The following is a 14,518-nucleotide window of genomic DNA, read 5'->3' on the forward strand; positions in this document are numbered from 1 at the left end:
TTTGGGGTATTAAAGTTCAAAATCCACTGGCTGGGATGAAGATTGGAAGAGAAGGACATGGGATCTAAATTCTCTTCTCAGGTTGCTTACTCCATGCCATCCTGTAAATATAAACAATTGATCATTTTCTTCTAGGAGTATCAACCCTGTAATACCAATCCCTGTCCAGAGCTGAAAAAGACCACCCCCTGGACTCCTTGGACTCCGGTCAATATCTCAGACAATGGTGGCCACTATGAACAACGATTCCGATACACTTGCAAGGCACGCTTGCCTGACCCAAATTTGCTAGAGGTGGGAAGACAAAGGATTGAAATGCGTTACTGTTCCAGTGATGGTACCAGCGGATGCTCAACAGATGGTAAGCAGAGATCGTGCAAGTGAATAATAGCACCTAGCAGACAGTCTAGCAGACAGTGGCATAACACAGTCAAATGGATGACAGTTGAAGCTAGACAAATTCAGTGTGGAAATAAGGTATATATATTTTAACAGTGAGATTAATTAGGAATTGGAGCAATTTACCAAGTGTTGTGGCAAATTCTCTATCACTACTAATGTTTCAATCAAGATTGCATAGGATTTGTTTAATAGATATGTTTTAGTTCAAATAGAAATTAATTTAGGGTAGTCCTCTGGCTTGTGTTATGGCAAAGTCACTACCATCAGATCGACTTATCTGGATCGAGTGAGCGGTCAGTGAAGACCCACTCAGTAGATCCAGAAGTCGACGTACTAAAACCACCTCCTCAAGTGGCGTAGTGCTGCGTTGACAGGAACGCAGTTCCCATCGGCGCAGTGCAGTGAAGACAGCGTGCAGAAGAGAAGCACAGAAGTCCATGGGAGTTATGCAAGTTCTTTTCATACTTTGCGTAACTCCCGTCGACTGCCACCGAAACACCAAGACCAAGCCCTACTGGCTACAACTCGGTTGGCGGCAGCTCCACCTAATGGCTATAGTCTCTATGGTGGCAATCCCACCTAGAAATTGCCACTCCATTGGTGTCAGTCCCGCCCAATGGCAATAATTCAAGGCATTTCAGCCTAATGTATATAGCCTCTGTGGCAGCAGTCCCACTAGTGGTCACTGCTCAAGAGGGAGGAGGGGAACCCGGGCCTGCCCTACTCCACTGGGTTCCCACTTAGAGCCCTGGGAGGCTGACTTCCCTGCTCACCTGGTTCTGTAGGGTGTCCAGAAACTCATCAGCTTCCTTGGATCACTTCCTACTCCAGTCCGCATCTCATCTGGCGCCCGCCGAACTCTGGAGAATGTTGCCTTTGTCCCTGCTGCCAGGTACTGAGTGTCTCCTGGTCACTGGCCCGAGGGATGCTCTGCTCTGCTCCTCCCCAGGAGCTCGCAGGGTACATCCTCCTCCCTGGCTTGTCAGGCCCAGACTGAGTTTTTGGCTGGTGCTTAAACCCTGCCTCCTGTCCGGGCATTGTTAGGCAAAGGTTAAGGGGCAGGGCCTCCTTCCTTAACCCCTTCCTGGCCAGTGAGGGGGCTATACACCCCATCACAGTGTCATGGCATTTAAGGCCAAAAGGGACCACTGGATCATGTAGTCTGACCTCCTCTATATATCACAGGCCACCACCACCCAGCATCCACGCACTAAAACCAACAACTGAAATTAAACCAAAGTATTACAGCCCACTGGAGACTAGACTATGATGTGCCACAGGCGGAGAATAGGAGGGACCAAGAGGCACCAGTGCCCGAGGCCCCTGCAAAGGCAGGGGAATGATTAAGTGTGATATGCTCAAATAATTGTGACAAATAACTCCCACCCACATGCTGCAGAGAAAGGGGGGGGAAAAAACCCACGGTCACTGTTAGTCTGACCTGGGAAGAAAATTCCTTCTCAACCCCACACAAGATAATAAAATAGAACCTGAGCATGTGAGCAAGAACCAGCCCGCCAAACAGCTGAGAGAGAGAGAGAGAGAGAGAGAGAGAGTGCTTAGAGCCACCTCAGAGCTCCGGCCCATCTCCACCATGGCGATCTCTAATGACTCAGAGGAAGGAGAGTTAAAAAAAGAAAAAGGAACCTAGAATACATTTTGGGGTGGGATCCCTTCCTGATGCCTGCAGGTGGCCAGCTGAAACCCCGAAGCATGAGTTTTTAGGAACGTAGGACATAAACCAGAAGTGAGCTCCCGGGCTGTTGAGCTCTGCCCCTTACAAACAAACAAACAATCCCATCATACAGTCTCACTCATAAATTTGTCTAACTCGTTTCAGAAATGTTAATGAAAAGAAGGTCATTGGTCACAACAGGTAAATTAACTTCTATTTCTTCAGGACTGGGCCTACTATCTCAGGAAAACCCATTATTTTTTACCTCTGGCAGTAGGATTTTTTTGGTGAGTGTCAGGTGTTCTTTCTAATAATATACTCCTCAGAGGAATAGCTATGACATAGAATAATTTTTGAGATTACTCTGTCATCTCTTTCCTTCTGCTATCCTTTTGTTGGGAGAGATTCTGACAAATTCTGATTTTATTTTACAAATATTTGGCTAGACTATAACACTGCTGATAAATGGCACTTTTTACTGAATAATTAAAAAGCAATAGCTGGTTACATGCTTATGACAATTAACTAAATAGATCATTTATGAAGTGAATGACTTCTATTATAAATGTTTTATAGTATTGAACTATCACTAGGGTTTAATGTTCTGTTTCCTATTACAAAGGGAAAATGACCTCCTCCAAATTTATTTTTAGCTATGGACGCGTTTTACATACAGAATTAATTCATACTCAATTATTTTTCTGCTTGCCAGTAGCCACTTAGTTATGAATAAACAATAAACCAAAATATATTTATTGTTCTCTGATATTCAGGTGAAGTCCACCCTAACTTTAAATTATTAGTTATGAGATTCTTAATTGCATTATTATTTATTAATACTTGTTTGAGTACTTTCCATTTCCATAGCCCTTTACATCTTCAAAGTACTTTAATTTGATCATCACAACACCTTTGTAAAGTAAATAAGCATTAATAACTACAATAGGTAAAAAAGCATTATCTGCATTGAATAGTTTATTGCAGTGTTGTTGTAACTGAGTTACAGACAGAGTAGATGAGATAATATCTTTTATTGGATCAACTTCTGTTAGTAGAAGGGACAAACTTTTGAGGTTCTCAGAGCTCTTTACAACAATTTGTAACACACCCTACTGTCTGCTAATCCTTAATTGCACACTTCATTTGAAGTTATCTTGTACAGCATGCATGAACTCTTTATACCTAACAATCTGTTGTGACACCTTTTATTTAGCTTGGACACTGGCATCTTCTCAAGACCTGAGAAAGAGCTCTGTGTAACTTGAAAGCTTCTCCCTTTCACTAACAGCATCTGGTCCCATAAAAGATATTAAATCACCTGCCTTGTCTCTTTTTTGAACAGTTTAGGCATCAAAGTTTAATGACTCATGCAAGGCCAAAAAAGGCTGAGATGAGATGAGTACTTGGAACTGAAGTTCCTGGTTCCCAATCCTTTGCTCAAATAGCTAGATCAATGGTAGATCCTTGAAATCTCTCTAACAGAACATGCCATCTGTAAAAGAGTCTTGTGCTCTTCCTGTCTGGTGAAGGTTAGCTAAGAACACCTGGCTCCCTTTATAACTAAGATAATTTATGTCTTCTTGGAAGAAGACAAGATGTCAGATTACATAAAGAAGAAAGGCTATAGAAGTCCAGTTGATGCTGAATAAACCTAATCTTAATGCCATCATCAATTACCACCTGCTCTCCAGCCTGTTTCTTCTTAGCAATGTTTTCAAGCAGATGATGGCAACCAAGCCTTGCAGCATCTGTCCTCTGTCATCATGCAGTTTTTGTGAGAGTTAGGTTTCAGACCAGCATACAGCAGAAAAAAATGGCTCTGCTGGTGCTGATGCAGCCATCACCTTTTCTGGGCCCTAGACAAATAAAGCTGTCTTTGTACTGAAACTGCTAGATAGCTCTGCAGCCTTCAACACTGTTGATCAGCCATTGCTGATGCCACATGTGAGATCCCATGGGATTAAATCGAATAGTACTAGGTTGGATATGTTTATTCAGACCAGACATAATTGAGAGAGCATAACCTGGTCCTTTTCACCCAAATCCTATCCTGCATTGTCCTACAAAGCTCAATACTCTTGGTTCTTCTTCTGCATAAAACCATCCTGGCAGACTGTTATATACCACAGACTAAGGGGCTACTGATATGAGGAGGGCACTCAGCTGTACATCTCCTTTTAAATTGATGCAGTTTCAGTCATCCCCAGTATTGCCCAACACTTAGACGAAATCAGCAGATGAATTAAAAGTGTTTGTCTCAAGCACAGTCCAGGAAAGATGGAAGTATTAGTTAAGATGAGGAGGAGCATTCTGAGAAATTTGCCAGTGTGCTGGGACATATGAAGGGCATCAAACCACAGTCATGGTGGTGAGGAGCTAGTCCACCAAAAGGATTTTGCTAGTCCCCTCACAGCATCTGCACTAATGGCAAGAAACACTGTATTTCACCTTTGCCTAACCAGGAGATATTGATGGAAACCTCGCCACTGTGATCCATGCTTTTCATCACCTCGAGATTGAACTATGGAAACTCACTCTACCTGGAGTTGGACATAACCACTACAAAAAGATAGATTCTGGTACAGTATGCCGTGCATATCTCATTAGCAACAATCTCAAAATTATAGAAGATTAGGATTGGAAGGGACCTCAGGAGGTCATCTAGTCCAATCCCCTGCTCAAAGCAGGACCCACCCTGACTAAATCATCCCAACCGGCTTTGTCAAGCCGGGCCTTAAAAACCTCTAAAAATGGAGATTCCACCACCTCCCTAGGTAACCCATTCCAGTGCTTCACCACCCTCTTGGTGAAAACGTTTTTCTGAATATCCAAACTAGACCTCCCCCACTGCAACTGGAGACCATTGCTCCTAGTTCTGTCATCTTCCACCACTGAGAACAGCCTTGCTCCATCCTCCCTGGGAACCCCCTTTCAGGTTGCTAAAGGCTCCTATCAAATCCCTCCTCATTCTTCTCTTCTGCAGACTAAACAAGCCTAGTTCCCTCAGCCTCTCCTCATAAATGTTGTGCTCCAGCCTCCTAATAATTTTGTTGCCCTCCGCTGGACTCCCTCCAACTTGTCCACATCCTTTTTGTAGTGGGGGGGGGGCCAAAATTGGACACTACTCCAAATGCAGCCTCACCAATGCCGAATAGAGGGGAATATCACTTCCCGCGATCTGCTGGCAATACTCCTACTAATGCAGCCCAATATGTTATTAGCCTTCTTGGCAACCAGGGCACACAGCTGACTCATATCCAGCTTCTGATCCACTGTTACCCCCCCAGGTCCTTTTCTGCAGTACTGCTGCCTAGCCTGTCGGTCCCCAGTCTGTAGCTGTGCATGGGATTCTTCCGTCCTAAGTGCAGGACTCTGCACTTTTCCTTGCTGAACCTCATCAGATTTCTTTTGGCCCAATCCACCAATTTGTCTAGATCACTCTGTATCCTATCCCTGCCCTCCAGGGTATCTACCTCTACTCCCCATCTTAGTGTCATCTGCAAACTTGCATAGTGTCCAATCCACACCATCCTCCAGGTCATTAATGAAAATGCTACAAACACATTTCACCTGCTTTTATTAGCTTGTCTAGTTCTCCATTCACTTCAGAGGAGAATTCAACATCCTGGCCATAACTCAAAATGTACTTAATGGATCAAGACATGGTACATCAGAGACTTTCTTCTCACCACCCCTCTGAAAGAAAACTGCACCTGCTGGGACATTGTGGCTGACTAGACATATGTTTTGGCTATCAGACAAAGGAACAGAACATTTTTGTCAGCATGACTGCAATCAAGGAACATCTTGCCAAAAGAGATCAACTGAGCCCAAGCTTAATACTCAGACACCAGGATAAAACACATCTTTTCCATAAAACTTCCCCCAGAATCAATGCTCTTAACCTGCCAAACAAAAATCCCACACACATCCTTCAAGCTTCTCTGTACTGGTGGGTTTGAGACAAAAACAACTCTATTCCCCATCTTTGGGTTCTTTAATTTTCCACAGTGATAGGCACTATAAGGAAACTAAGACAAATCAGTAGATAGTTGTACAGCTATTTCATGCAATTTCTGGCAATACAGTCAATCACTTTGTCAATGACTGGAAATGACATCACCTTTGTGTGTTCCTTTAATTTGTGTGTATTAATGAATGGAGAATTGTTAATATTGCTGTCTTGTGATTATCTGTATGATGTTTCTTTGATACAACTGTTATGTAGAAGCTTGCTCGCTACTTCTAATCATTGCATAAGATTGGGGGAAATAACCAGAAACAAAAAGTCAGTCATTTCAGTAAGAGAGTTTCTGGGAAACATTTAATTTTATACACCCTCCCCTCTCCCCCCGTTAATATTTCTAATGATACAGGAACAAAAATGCCTCGTAGCCTGCTACTGCTTGCTTTTACCCTAGCCTAAAAAAATCATTCTTTCTAAAGGCAAGATGTAATATAGCCTTAATACTAATTTAGACCTTGTCTCTCATGAGGGGAGACTGATTAAATAATAGTATTAGCTATGGAAGAATGCCAGAGGATATCAACACCTTTTTTATTTTTAGCTAAAGTCTGAATGTGAGAATGTCCTACTGGCAGGAGGAATACAAGATGAAATGTTATCTCATTGGCTGTCTCATCAAGTCTAAGCTGTGTCACTTCATGATAAGAAGAAAATAACTTTTTAAAGCTGTGATTGTTAAGCTTTAATATAATAAATACATTCCACCCCCAAAATTTGTGGAACTTTTTGGGTTATATTTTTAAACAGAAAAAAGAGAGAGAATTTTTAAAAAATAAGGTTTTCGTAGAAATGTTAACTTTCTCTCATTGTACTGTGAGAGGGGCTACCGGAAGGTAGTAGAAGGCCGCTATGTTAGCCTAAGAATGACCAAGGCCCTGTTCCCCTAGCAGCTGCCCAAGCTTTCCTTCAGGCTGATTAGGGCCAGCTGAGGCCAGGGTCAACTGAGACCAGTTAGGGTCAGCTGATGCCAGGATCAGCTGAGACCAATTAAGGGCTGCCTGTGAGCAGATAAAAACTTCCTGCCAGGCAGGCAGGCAGGATGCTCTTGGAGTTTGGAGAATGGGAGAAGGAGAACTGTGAGTGGCAGGAGCCAAAGGAAAATAGGGGTTTGCCTGTTGGAGTGGCTACTTAGCTCTGACTAAAACCAGGGTAGGGAAGCAGCCCAGAGAGAAGATTTACATAGTGCCTTATAGCAGCAGCCAGCCACTGCTGTCAGCCAGGGTCTCTGGGCTGGTGTCCAAAGAAGAGGGCGGGCTCGGACACCCCCTACCCTGACTGCCCCTGGGCCAACCAGATAGCCTCTCCCTATCCTGGAGAAGAGGTTTTTTCCCTCTCCCCCGCCTTAGAATCTAAGGTCCTGAGGGCACTGCTTGGCCTGCGAAGGCCTGAAGGAAGATGGGGCAGAAGCAAGACGGCCGCCATCTTAAGACTGGTGGGAGCCCCGGGTGGCCATTTTGTGCCCACCGCACTGAAGAAGTGCTCGGCCCACGGGAGCACGAAGGCCACCCTGCCACAGTACATTACCTGATTAGTCTTTAAATATGTGACCTTAAAATTGCTTTAATATTTGCCTTACATATTATTGTATAAATGAGCCTAGTTAGGCTTTGAAGTTCACACCTAACTGATCAACATGGTTCTGGGGAGTAGAATTTTCAGCTTGCTGAGGGGAATATAGGTAGGCCAATTTAATGAATTTTAAGTACTTAAATCCAAGCAGAAATTAGTTATAGAAAAAAGACACAAACTGTTGCACTTTGAAGGATTTTCTTGATAATAGATTAAAAAACAACATGATTGAATGGAGAATGAAGTACAATAGAACCTCAGAGCTCTTTGAGTCTATCATTAGGACACATGCTTACTAATCCTTTAATCATTCTCATAGCTCGTTTCTGTCCCTTTCCCATTTATCAGCATTTTCCTGGGACTGTAGGCACCAGAACTTGACACAGTATTCCAATAGCAGTCATAGCCATGCCAAATACAGAGGCAAAATAACCTCCCTACTTCTAATACAGATACCCTCTTTATGCATCCCAGGATCATATTAGCTCTTTTGGCCACAGCATCACACTGGGAACTTATGTTCAGCTGATTATCCACCACAATTCCCAAATCTTTTTTAGATGTAGTACAGTGGCCAATAATTACACTCCAGTTCATTTCATTTTATTATATTTCTATATTGTACTGCATATCCTGAATTCAAATTAAAATGGTCAGTTGTTGTGATCTGTAGCCTTTGTCTAAAAAGAAAACTCAACAAAACTGTGAATGCTACGGGAGAGATTTACAAAGTAGGGATATAAAATACTGTTTAGCAAAACAACCGTTTAAACTATTAAAATTTATATATCATTTAAATGGTTAACTACTATGATATTTTACATCTCTGGGAGGTTGCAGAGGGTGCCCAGGAGATGGATGAGGGCAGCCCAACATGTCTCGGCCCTGCCACTGTATGGGGGCCCTTTTTCCTCCAATTGCCCCTGAAGCCCACTTCCCCCAGCCCGCAAGACAGGCCAATAAGGCACCTCCGTGCCCTGCCCACCCCCCGAGCACATCTGCCCCCCATCACCCCAAGAGCCCACCGATTGCTCTGGAGCAAGCCTTCCAGAGCCAGGGCACTGCAGTCCCTGGAGCCCACCTCCCCCAGCCTGCAGGAGTGGGCAATGAGGCACCTCCACGCCCTACCCCCCCATCCGCCGTGCCCTGCACATCCACCCCCTGCTGTGCTCCTGGCCCTGTCCTAGGACTGGAGACACCCCCTTGTGCCCACCCTACCCACCCAGACACTTCACCTGGGTGCACCTCAGCTGCTACTCAGCTCGCTGCTGTTCACGCTGGCGCCGCCATTGGTGCCAAACCCCTGAACTGCCAGGACTCATCCCTGCACAGGCACGAGCGCATGTCCCAGCTCCCTCATCATCCCTCCCTCCCTGCAACACCATTCTCCCCTCACCTCCCAAGTGCACAGCCAACCCCCCCCATGCAGCGAACAGTTAATGCAATTTGTAAACAGTAAGACTAATACTTACCGGTTAACCGTTTGATACTTTCCATCCCTATTACAAAGATATTGAGGCACCTAACTCCCATTGGAATCAATGAGAGTTGGCCAGCTAAACCTTTGTGAATCCTGCCCCTATATAAGCTGTTGTAAAGCTGTAGGAAGAGTGCTAACTATAATATATTCTTTTAGTGCCCTGGAAAGAATGAGACACATGGAAATGTTAGCTATAGCGAGAGCTTCCCACTAAAATGGTCTTTTGTACATTATTATGTTTTGGCACTAAGGTACCTCTGAGGTTTTGTTTAAAGAATTTTTCTGGCATTACTCCAAGTAATCTGATATGTTAATGAAAAATGTGAAATAAGGTCACTCGTTTTCCTTAAAGCTGAAAATTTCCTTCTCTCAGAGGGATCTCCAATTCATTCTAATGCTATTGTAAAATGATACAGTGCTGCAACATTTTATCTAGAGAAATACCTACCAATGTAATCTAAATAAGAATAACTGCTATGATTTATGCCCCTGCTAGTCCTTTAGTTGAAGTGCTACCATTTGGAATTCAGGGGTTGAAGTGGGGGTGGAGGGAAATAGTGGTATTCTGTTCTTAAGCCTCACTCATCATGTGCATTAACCTGGCATTTCTCAGCTGGGCAACAACTGGGCTACCTCATAAAGAAAGTCACTGATGGAGCTAGGAGTTGAACCCACATTCTTAACTCCCACACTGTTTCCCGATGCTCTCTACCATTCTGGATTCAAATCTGCATGAAGTGTCATTAAATCTGCTGATAATATCTTTCCACAATAGGAGCTGGTTTAGAGGGAGAAAAAAATAGTTCTCAGCTATTGCCGTGTGGGAGGATTTTACTCACAGCTTTCTACTCTCTAACCAGCTGAGCTAGCTGAGCTGAACAGCTTCTCACCACAAAATGAAGACAAAACAAAACCTATTTGTCTGTCGTATCATTTATTTCAATATTGCCTACTGTTATTATGTACTGAATAAAAGTCTCTAAGGCCTCATCTATACTAGGAATATTGAAAGTGTACTTAGTAGGGTGCATCACAAGTGCAGGTGTAACAATGTTACTAATGTTTTAAGTTGTGGTGGAGACAGGAAATGAGTGTTTTTAATACTGTTTCAGCTAATCATGTCCAGGAATTAATTGCAGCAGAACTGGTATAGCAGAGCAATTTGTGGAGACACAAGGCAAAACTGCAGGTGTTTTTAACATAATTCAGTATGGTCATTGTGTATGTATTGAACTGTTTGTGGTTCCACTGGTAAAAAACAAATGACTCAGTTAACGATTCACTGTGGATGGGATTTCATACTACAGCCAAGTTGAACCAAAATCCTGTGCCCCGGATTGGAATGAAACCTGCTGGACACAGTGAATGTAGTGTTTGTTGCATTCCATTTGTGTAGGGAACTTGTAATTAGCATGGTTTGAGTTTAAGATTGCTAGAAGGCAAAATCTCCTCAACATCACTCGTGACTTTTATAATATATTTTTGTTAGTTGATTTGACATACTTGTTATTACTTTAACACTATTTAACTCTCCCAAAGAGAATGAGCTTGCAACCTGGGTGTGAGCCATGGGCCCATTCTACTCTAGGAACATTTTAAAATTTTTTTCCAGTGTTGATGACATGATTTACTTCCATTTATGTTAACAAAATTGGGAGACGTAGTATAGACAAGCACCTATCTCCTACGGCTGTTTAAAGCATCATGTCATCTAGCCTGCTCAGAGCAGTGCTTAAAATGGTGGCAATGATCCATCTACAATAGGGCTCCCAATGATGCTAATATTAATGGAGGTGAACCATGTTGGCAATGCTGGGAAACTTCAGAAGAATTCCCCTAATGTAGTCAGAGGCTGATATCACTGCCATATATTGTAGATGTACACAGTTGCTGAACAATTCTGCTGCAGCTCATAGGATCAGAGGTTACGTGCTATGCTGAGTACTTCTGAGGGAGTTCCTTCCCAGGCAGCATCTAGCCCTAACATGGCATGGAGAATGAACTATCTTCTGACCTTTAGAAGTGGAGATTGAGACATATTGGCAGTGTTACTGTTAACAAGCTTCCACACCCAATTTCTACATTGTACCTTTTCTGTGGATAAATCATGGACTTCAAAGTCCAGCAGTGTTTAATCTGGTGCCTTTTCTCAGCACTAAATTCACTTTAAAAAATAATGGACAATGAAAAAAGTTTAGAAAAGGTTTGAAACATGTTTTCATTTTCCAGATAGCTGATTTAACCAAGAAACATACTATTCTCATTGTATATGAGAAAGGTTCACTTCCGATAGCTGGGCGCATTTTAGCACTTCAGCTGAGTGAAGAGGAGTCTGAAAAGTGTAATTTTAAATGGGAAAAATACTTTTACTCACAAATTGACTTTTTCTTGGAAATTAATGAAATTATTATTTGACTCTTCTAAAATTTGAGCAGGGTTATCACTATAGGTTCATTTCTATTGTGATTTAATGGCAGCTGCAAACACCACGTGCCAGATCCTCAGTTAGTGTAATTTGGCACAGCTCCAGTGACTTCTACACAGACTTACTGCCACTGATGATCTGGTTTTAAACTGTGTTGCTGTAGGAGCATTTATGGGACTTCTGTCAAGTAAGATGTTTCAGGTAGTGAAATTGAATTATGTGGTTGTGTAGCCAAATGAAAAAAATAATCTGGAACAGCACCAAAAATGTTTATTAAAAGATTAAGATTAAATTTGAAGACAAAATGTTTGTTTTCATGGTGATAGCCTTTAATCCCATGTTCTGCTTTCAATCTAATTTCTTTAGGACTGTCAGGGGATTTCTTGCGTTCTGGACGATACTCCGCTCATACAGTTAATGGTGCCTGGTCACCATGGACTCCATGGTCTCAGTGCAGCCGAGACTGCAGCAGAGGTATTCGCAACCGCAAACGTGTCTGCAACAATCCTGAGCCCAAATATGGGGGGCTTCCATGTCTGGGCCCATCTCTGGAGTACCAGGAATGCAACATCTTGCCTTGTCCAGGTAAGGGTCAAGAGATATCAAGAAGGGGGTGAAAATAATTTAGTTCACTTTCAAATCCATACTTTACACTAGAAAAATGTATAAACTAGTTCAAACCGTTTCCTCCTCAGCTCCTTTCCAGACAAACAAGTTAGCCCATTCAAAGTGAACTTAACAAAATAACTTTTGCTCCGTAAACTTCAGCAATGATTTGAAACCAATGCTATATAAAGAGTACAAAAGACATATGTTCATGGTAATTGCCCATAGCAACTAAAACCGTTATTTATATTGCAAAAAGACCCTTTGACATTCGGTCAGCACCAGTGTTGTCAGTTATGAGTGCTTTAACATGTAAAATACCATATGGAAATGTGATTTCTGAGCTTTTTTTTCAACAGACCAAGTTCTTTTGCTGCCAGAAAGAGAGACTTTCTGTAGTTTGAGCAGTAGTATGTTTTCAGAGCATGTAGAATCAAGTAGCCAATTAGATTTATAATGAATATAGATTAGAGGCCAGATCCTCAGCTGGTGCAAATCAATGTAGTTTTATTGATTTCAGTGTAGTGCAGCTATACTTTATTTGCTCTAGCTGAGACTTTGGCCCTAAAGCTGTGAGAAATGTTCATAAGAAAGAAAAGGAAATTCACATGAAACTGGCCTGCTTCACAATTGTCTTACAAACTCAAAGCTTAGGTTTGTCAAAGTAAGAACCTTTTGAGTGAATTTGTGACAGATTTTGAATGGATGAACATGGGAGGTCTTGTGATGTCCTGGACAGAAATCAGGAAGAGATGGTATCTCAGATGCTTTGTAAATAATGCAATGCTTGTGAGAATTTTTTAGAAGAATCATCATAAGTGGCTCTGGCATTGAAGATTATTTTATGGTTCACTAAAAAGAGATGAAAACCAAAATATGTATTTTTCAGACAGTGGATACAGATGTGCGCCATTGTTGTATCTTCTACATTTGGCAAGATGTCCTGATCATCGCTCTCTCTCTCTTTCTCAAACAGAGGGGCTCCACATCAGGGAGATATGGGGTGAAGCTATAGAGGAGAAGAGGGGGAGTGCTGTCTGCTTAGCATGCTTTCCTTCTCCATTCACCACCTGATATGGCTGTTACATCATTCCCTTTTTAACCCTAAAGTAATTCTGTGTGTGAATAATGCTGATCCAGTAAATAGTGTCTTGCGCTCTCCGACCACTAGCCTGAGGTTGGGGGCAGAATTGGGGCTGAAGGAGATTGGAGGGAGGGTAGATCTGAATCTTTACACGGGGAGCCCAGGAGAACTGAGAGGCAACAAATGTTACAGCTCACAGATTCAGTGGCCCAGGCTCAGTGCAGATTTTAGCATTATGGGGCATGTTTATTGTGTGCTAACTGGCAACAGTTCCCTAGGGTCCCACACACCAGCTGGGATGGGAATAGCCGGAATGCGGAGCATCCCATTCACTTCTCCTTACCACAGGTTGTCAGGAGAGAAGTGTACACCCACTCTGACCTGCTCTTACTCAGGACTCCCCCATTCCAAGGGAATCCCCATCAAGGGTCCTGTTTTCTGGTGGTGCTGGTTTCTGCTCTCTTTGCACTAGATGATTGAGCAGTGCAAAGATGACAGAACAGGGCAGAATACTGATTGTGGTCCCTTAATCTTGAAATAAGGTTTGGCCCTCAAACTGAAAAGGTTGGATAACAGTGGGTAGCCCCTCATATGGTATAAATTATCATGGCTCAACTGAAGTCAGTAGAGCTATGGGAATTCATACTAACTGCAGACCTGCTCCTAGTGGGGATAGAGACTTGTTCCAGGTTTATTTATATAGTTTTACATTTAAGTGAGCAAGAGCAAAATAGGGACTTCAGAAATATTCCAGATTCATAGTTTCATTACCATACATTAATAACAGTAGAAAAATATTCCTGTAAAATTGGACGAGCTTTGTTGTTCCCCCCTCACTATTGGTTCATAAAACAGAATTTTGAGTTGGATTTAAAGTGAAATATTTTCTAAGGTTTCCAGAATGGGACCTTTTTTAAAAAAACTTATTAACGTTGCAATTATTTTCAGTAGAAATTGGTATAGTCAGCAGAAAATGCAAGTTTTCCATAAGAATAATACATTATTAGCATAATAGAGATGCTAATATCTAAGACTGAGCAAGCACACAAAGCTAAGCAAAGCAGAAAACAAAAAGGTATGAAGTTATACAGAACAACTAATAGAACTTGAAATTAACATTTGCTTACAAACAATCCCCATTGCATCCACTTTGTTTCTGCTTTTGAAAATGATTGTCAAAAACTAACAGAAGAAAGAGGGTAGTGGGCCTGCTAAAGCAGGAATCTGATGTTTTGATATGTCTAATATAT

General features: G+C 42.3%; 1 protein-coding gene across 3 annotated transcripts in view; it reads left to right on the top strand.

Moving 5' to 3' along the window:
• Positions 1 to 14,518, top strand: part of SEMA5A (semaphorin 5A) — a 546,230-nt gene that overhangs the window by 487,599 nt on the left and 44,113 nt on the right. For all 3 annotated transcript variants that reach the window (XM_067529505.1, XM_067529521.1, XM_067529514.1), the window contains exons 16-17: positions 136 to 361; positions 11,945 to 12,163. In XM_067529505.1, coding sequence (XP_067385606.1) covers positions 136 to 361; positions 11,945 to 12,163 — 445 coding nt within the window. The remainder of the gene's footprint in view (positions 1 to 135; positions 362 to 11,944; positions 12,164 to 14,518) is intronic.

The sequence above is a fragment of the Emydura macquarii genome, unplaced genomic scaffold, assembly GCF_026122565.2.
Source record: "Emydura macquarii macquarii isolate MOO-44397 ecotype Brisbane River unplaced genomic scaffold, CSIRO-AGI_Emac_v2 contig_320, whole genome shotgun sequence".
Lineage (NCBI taxonomy): Eukaryota > Metazoa > Chordata > Testudines > Chelidae > Emydura > Emydura macquarii.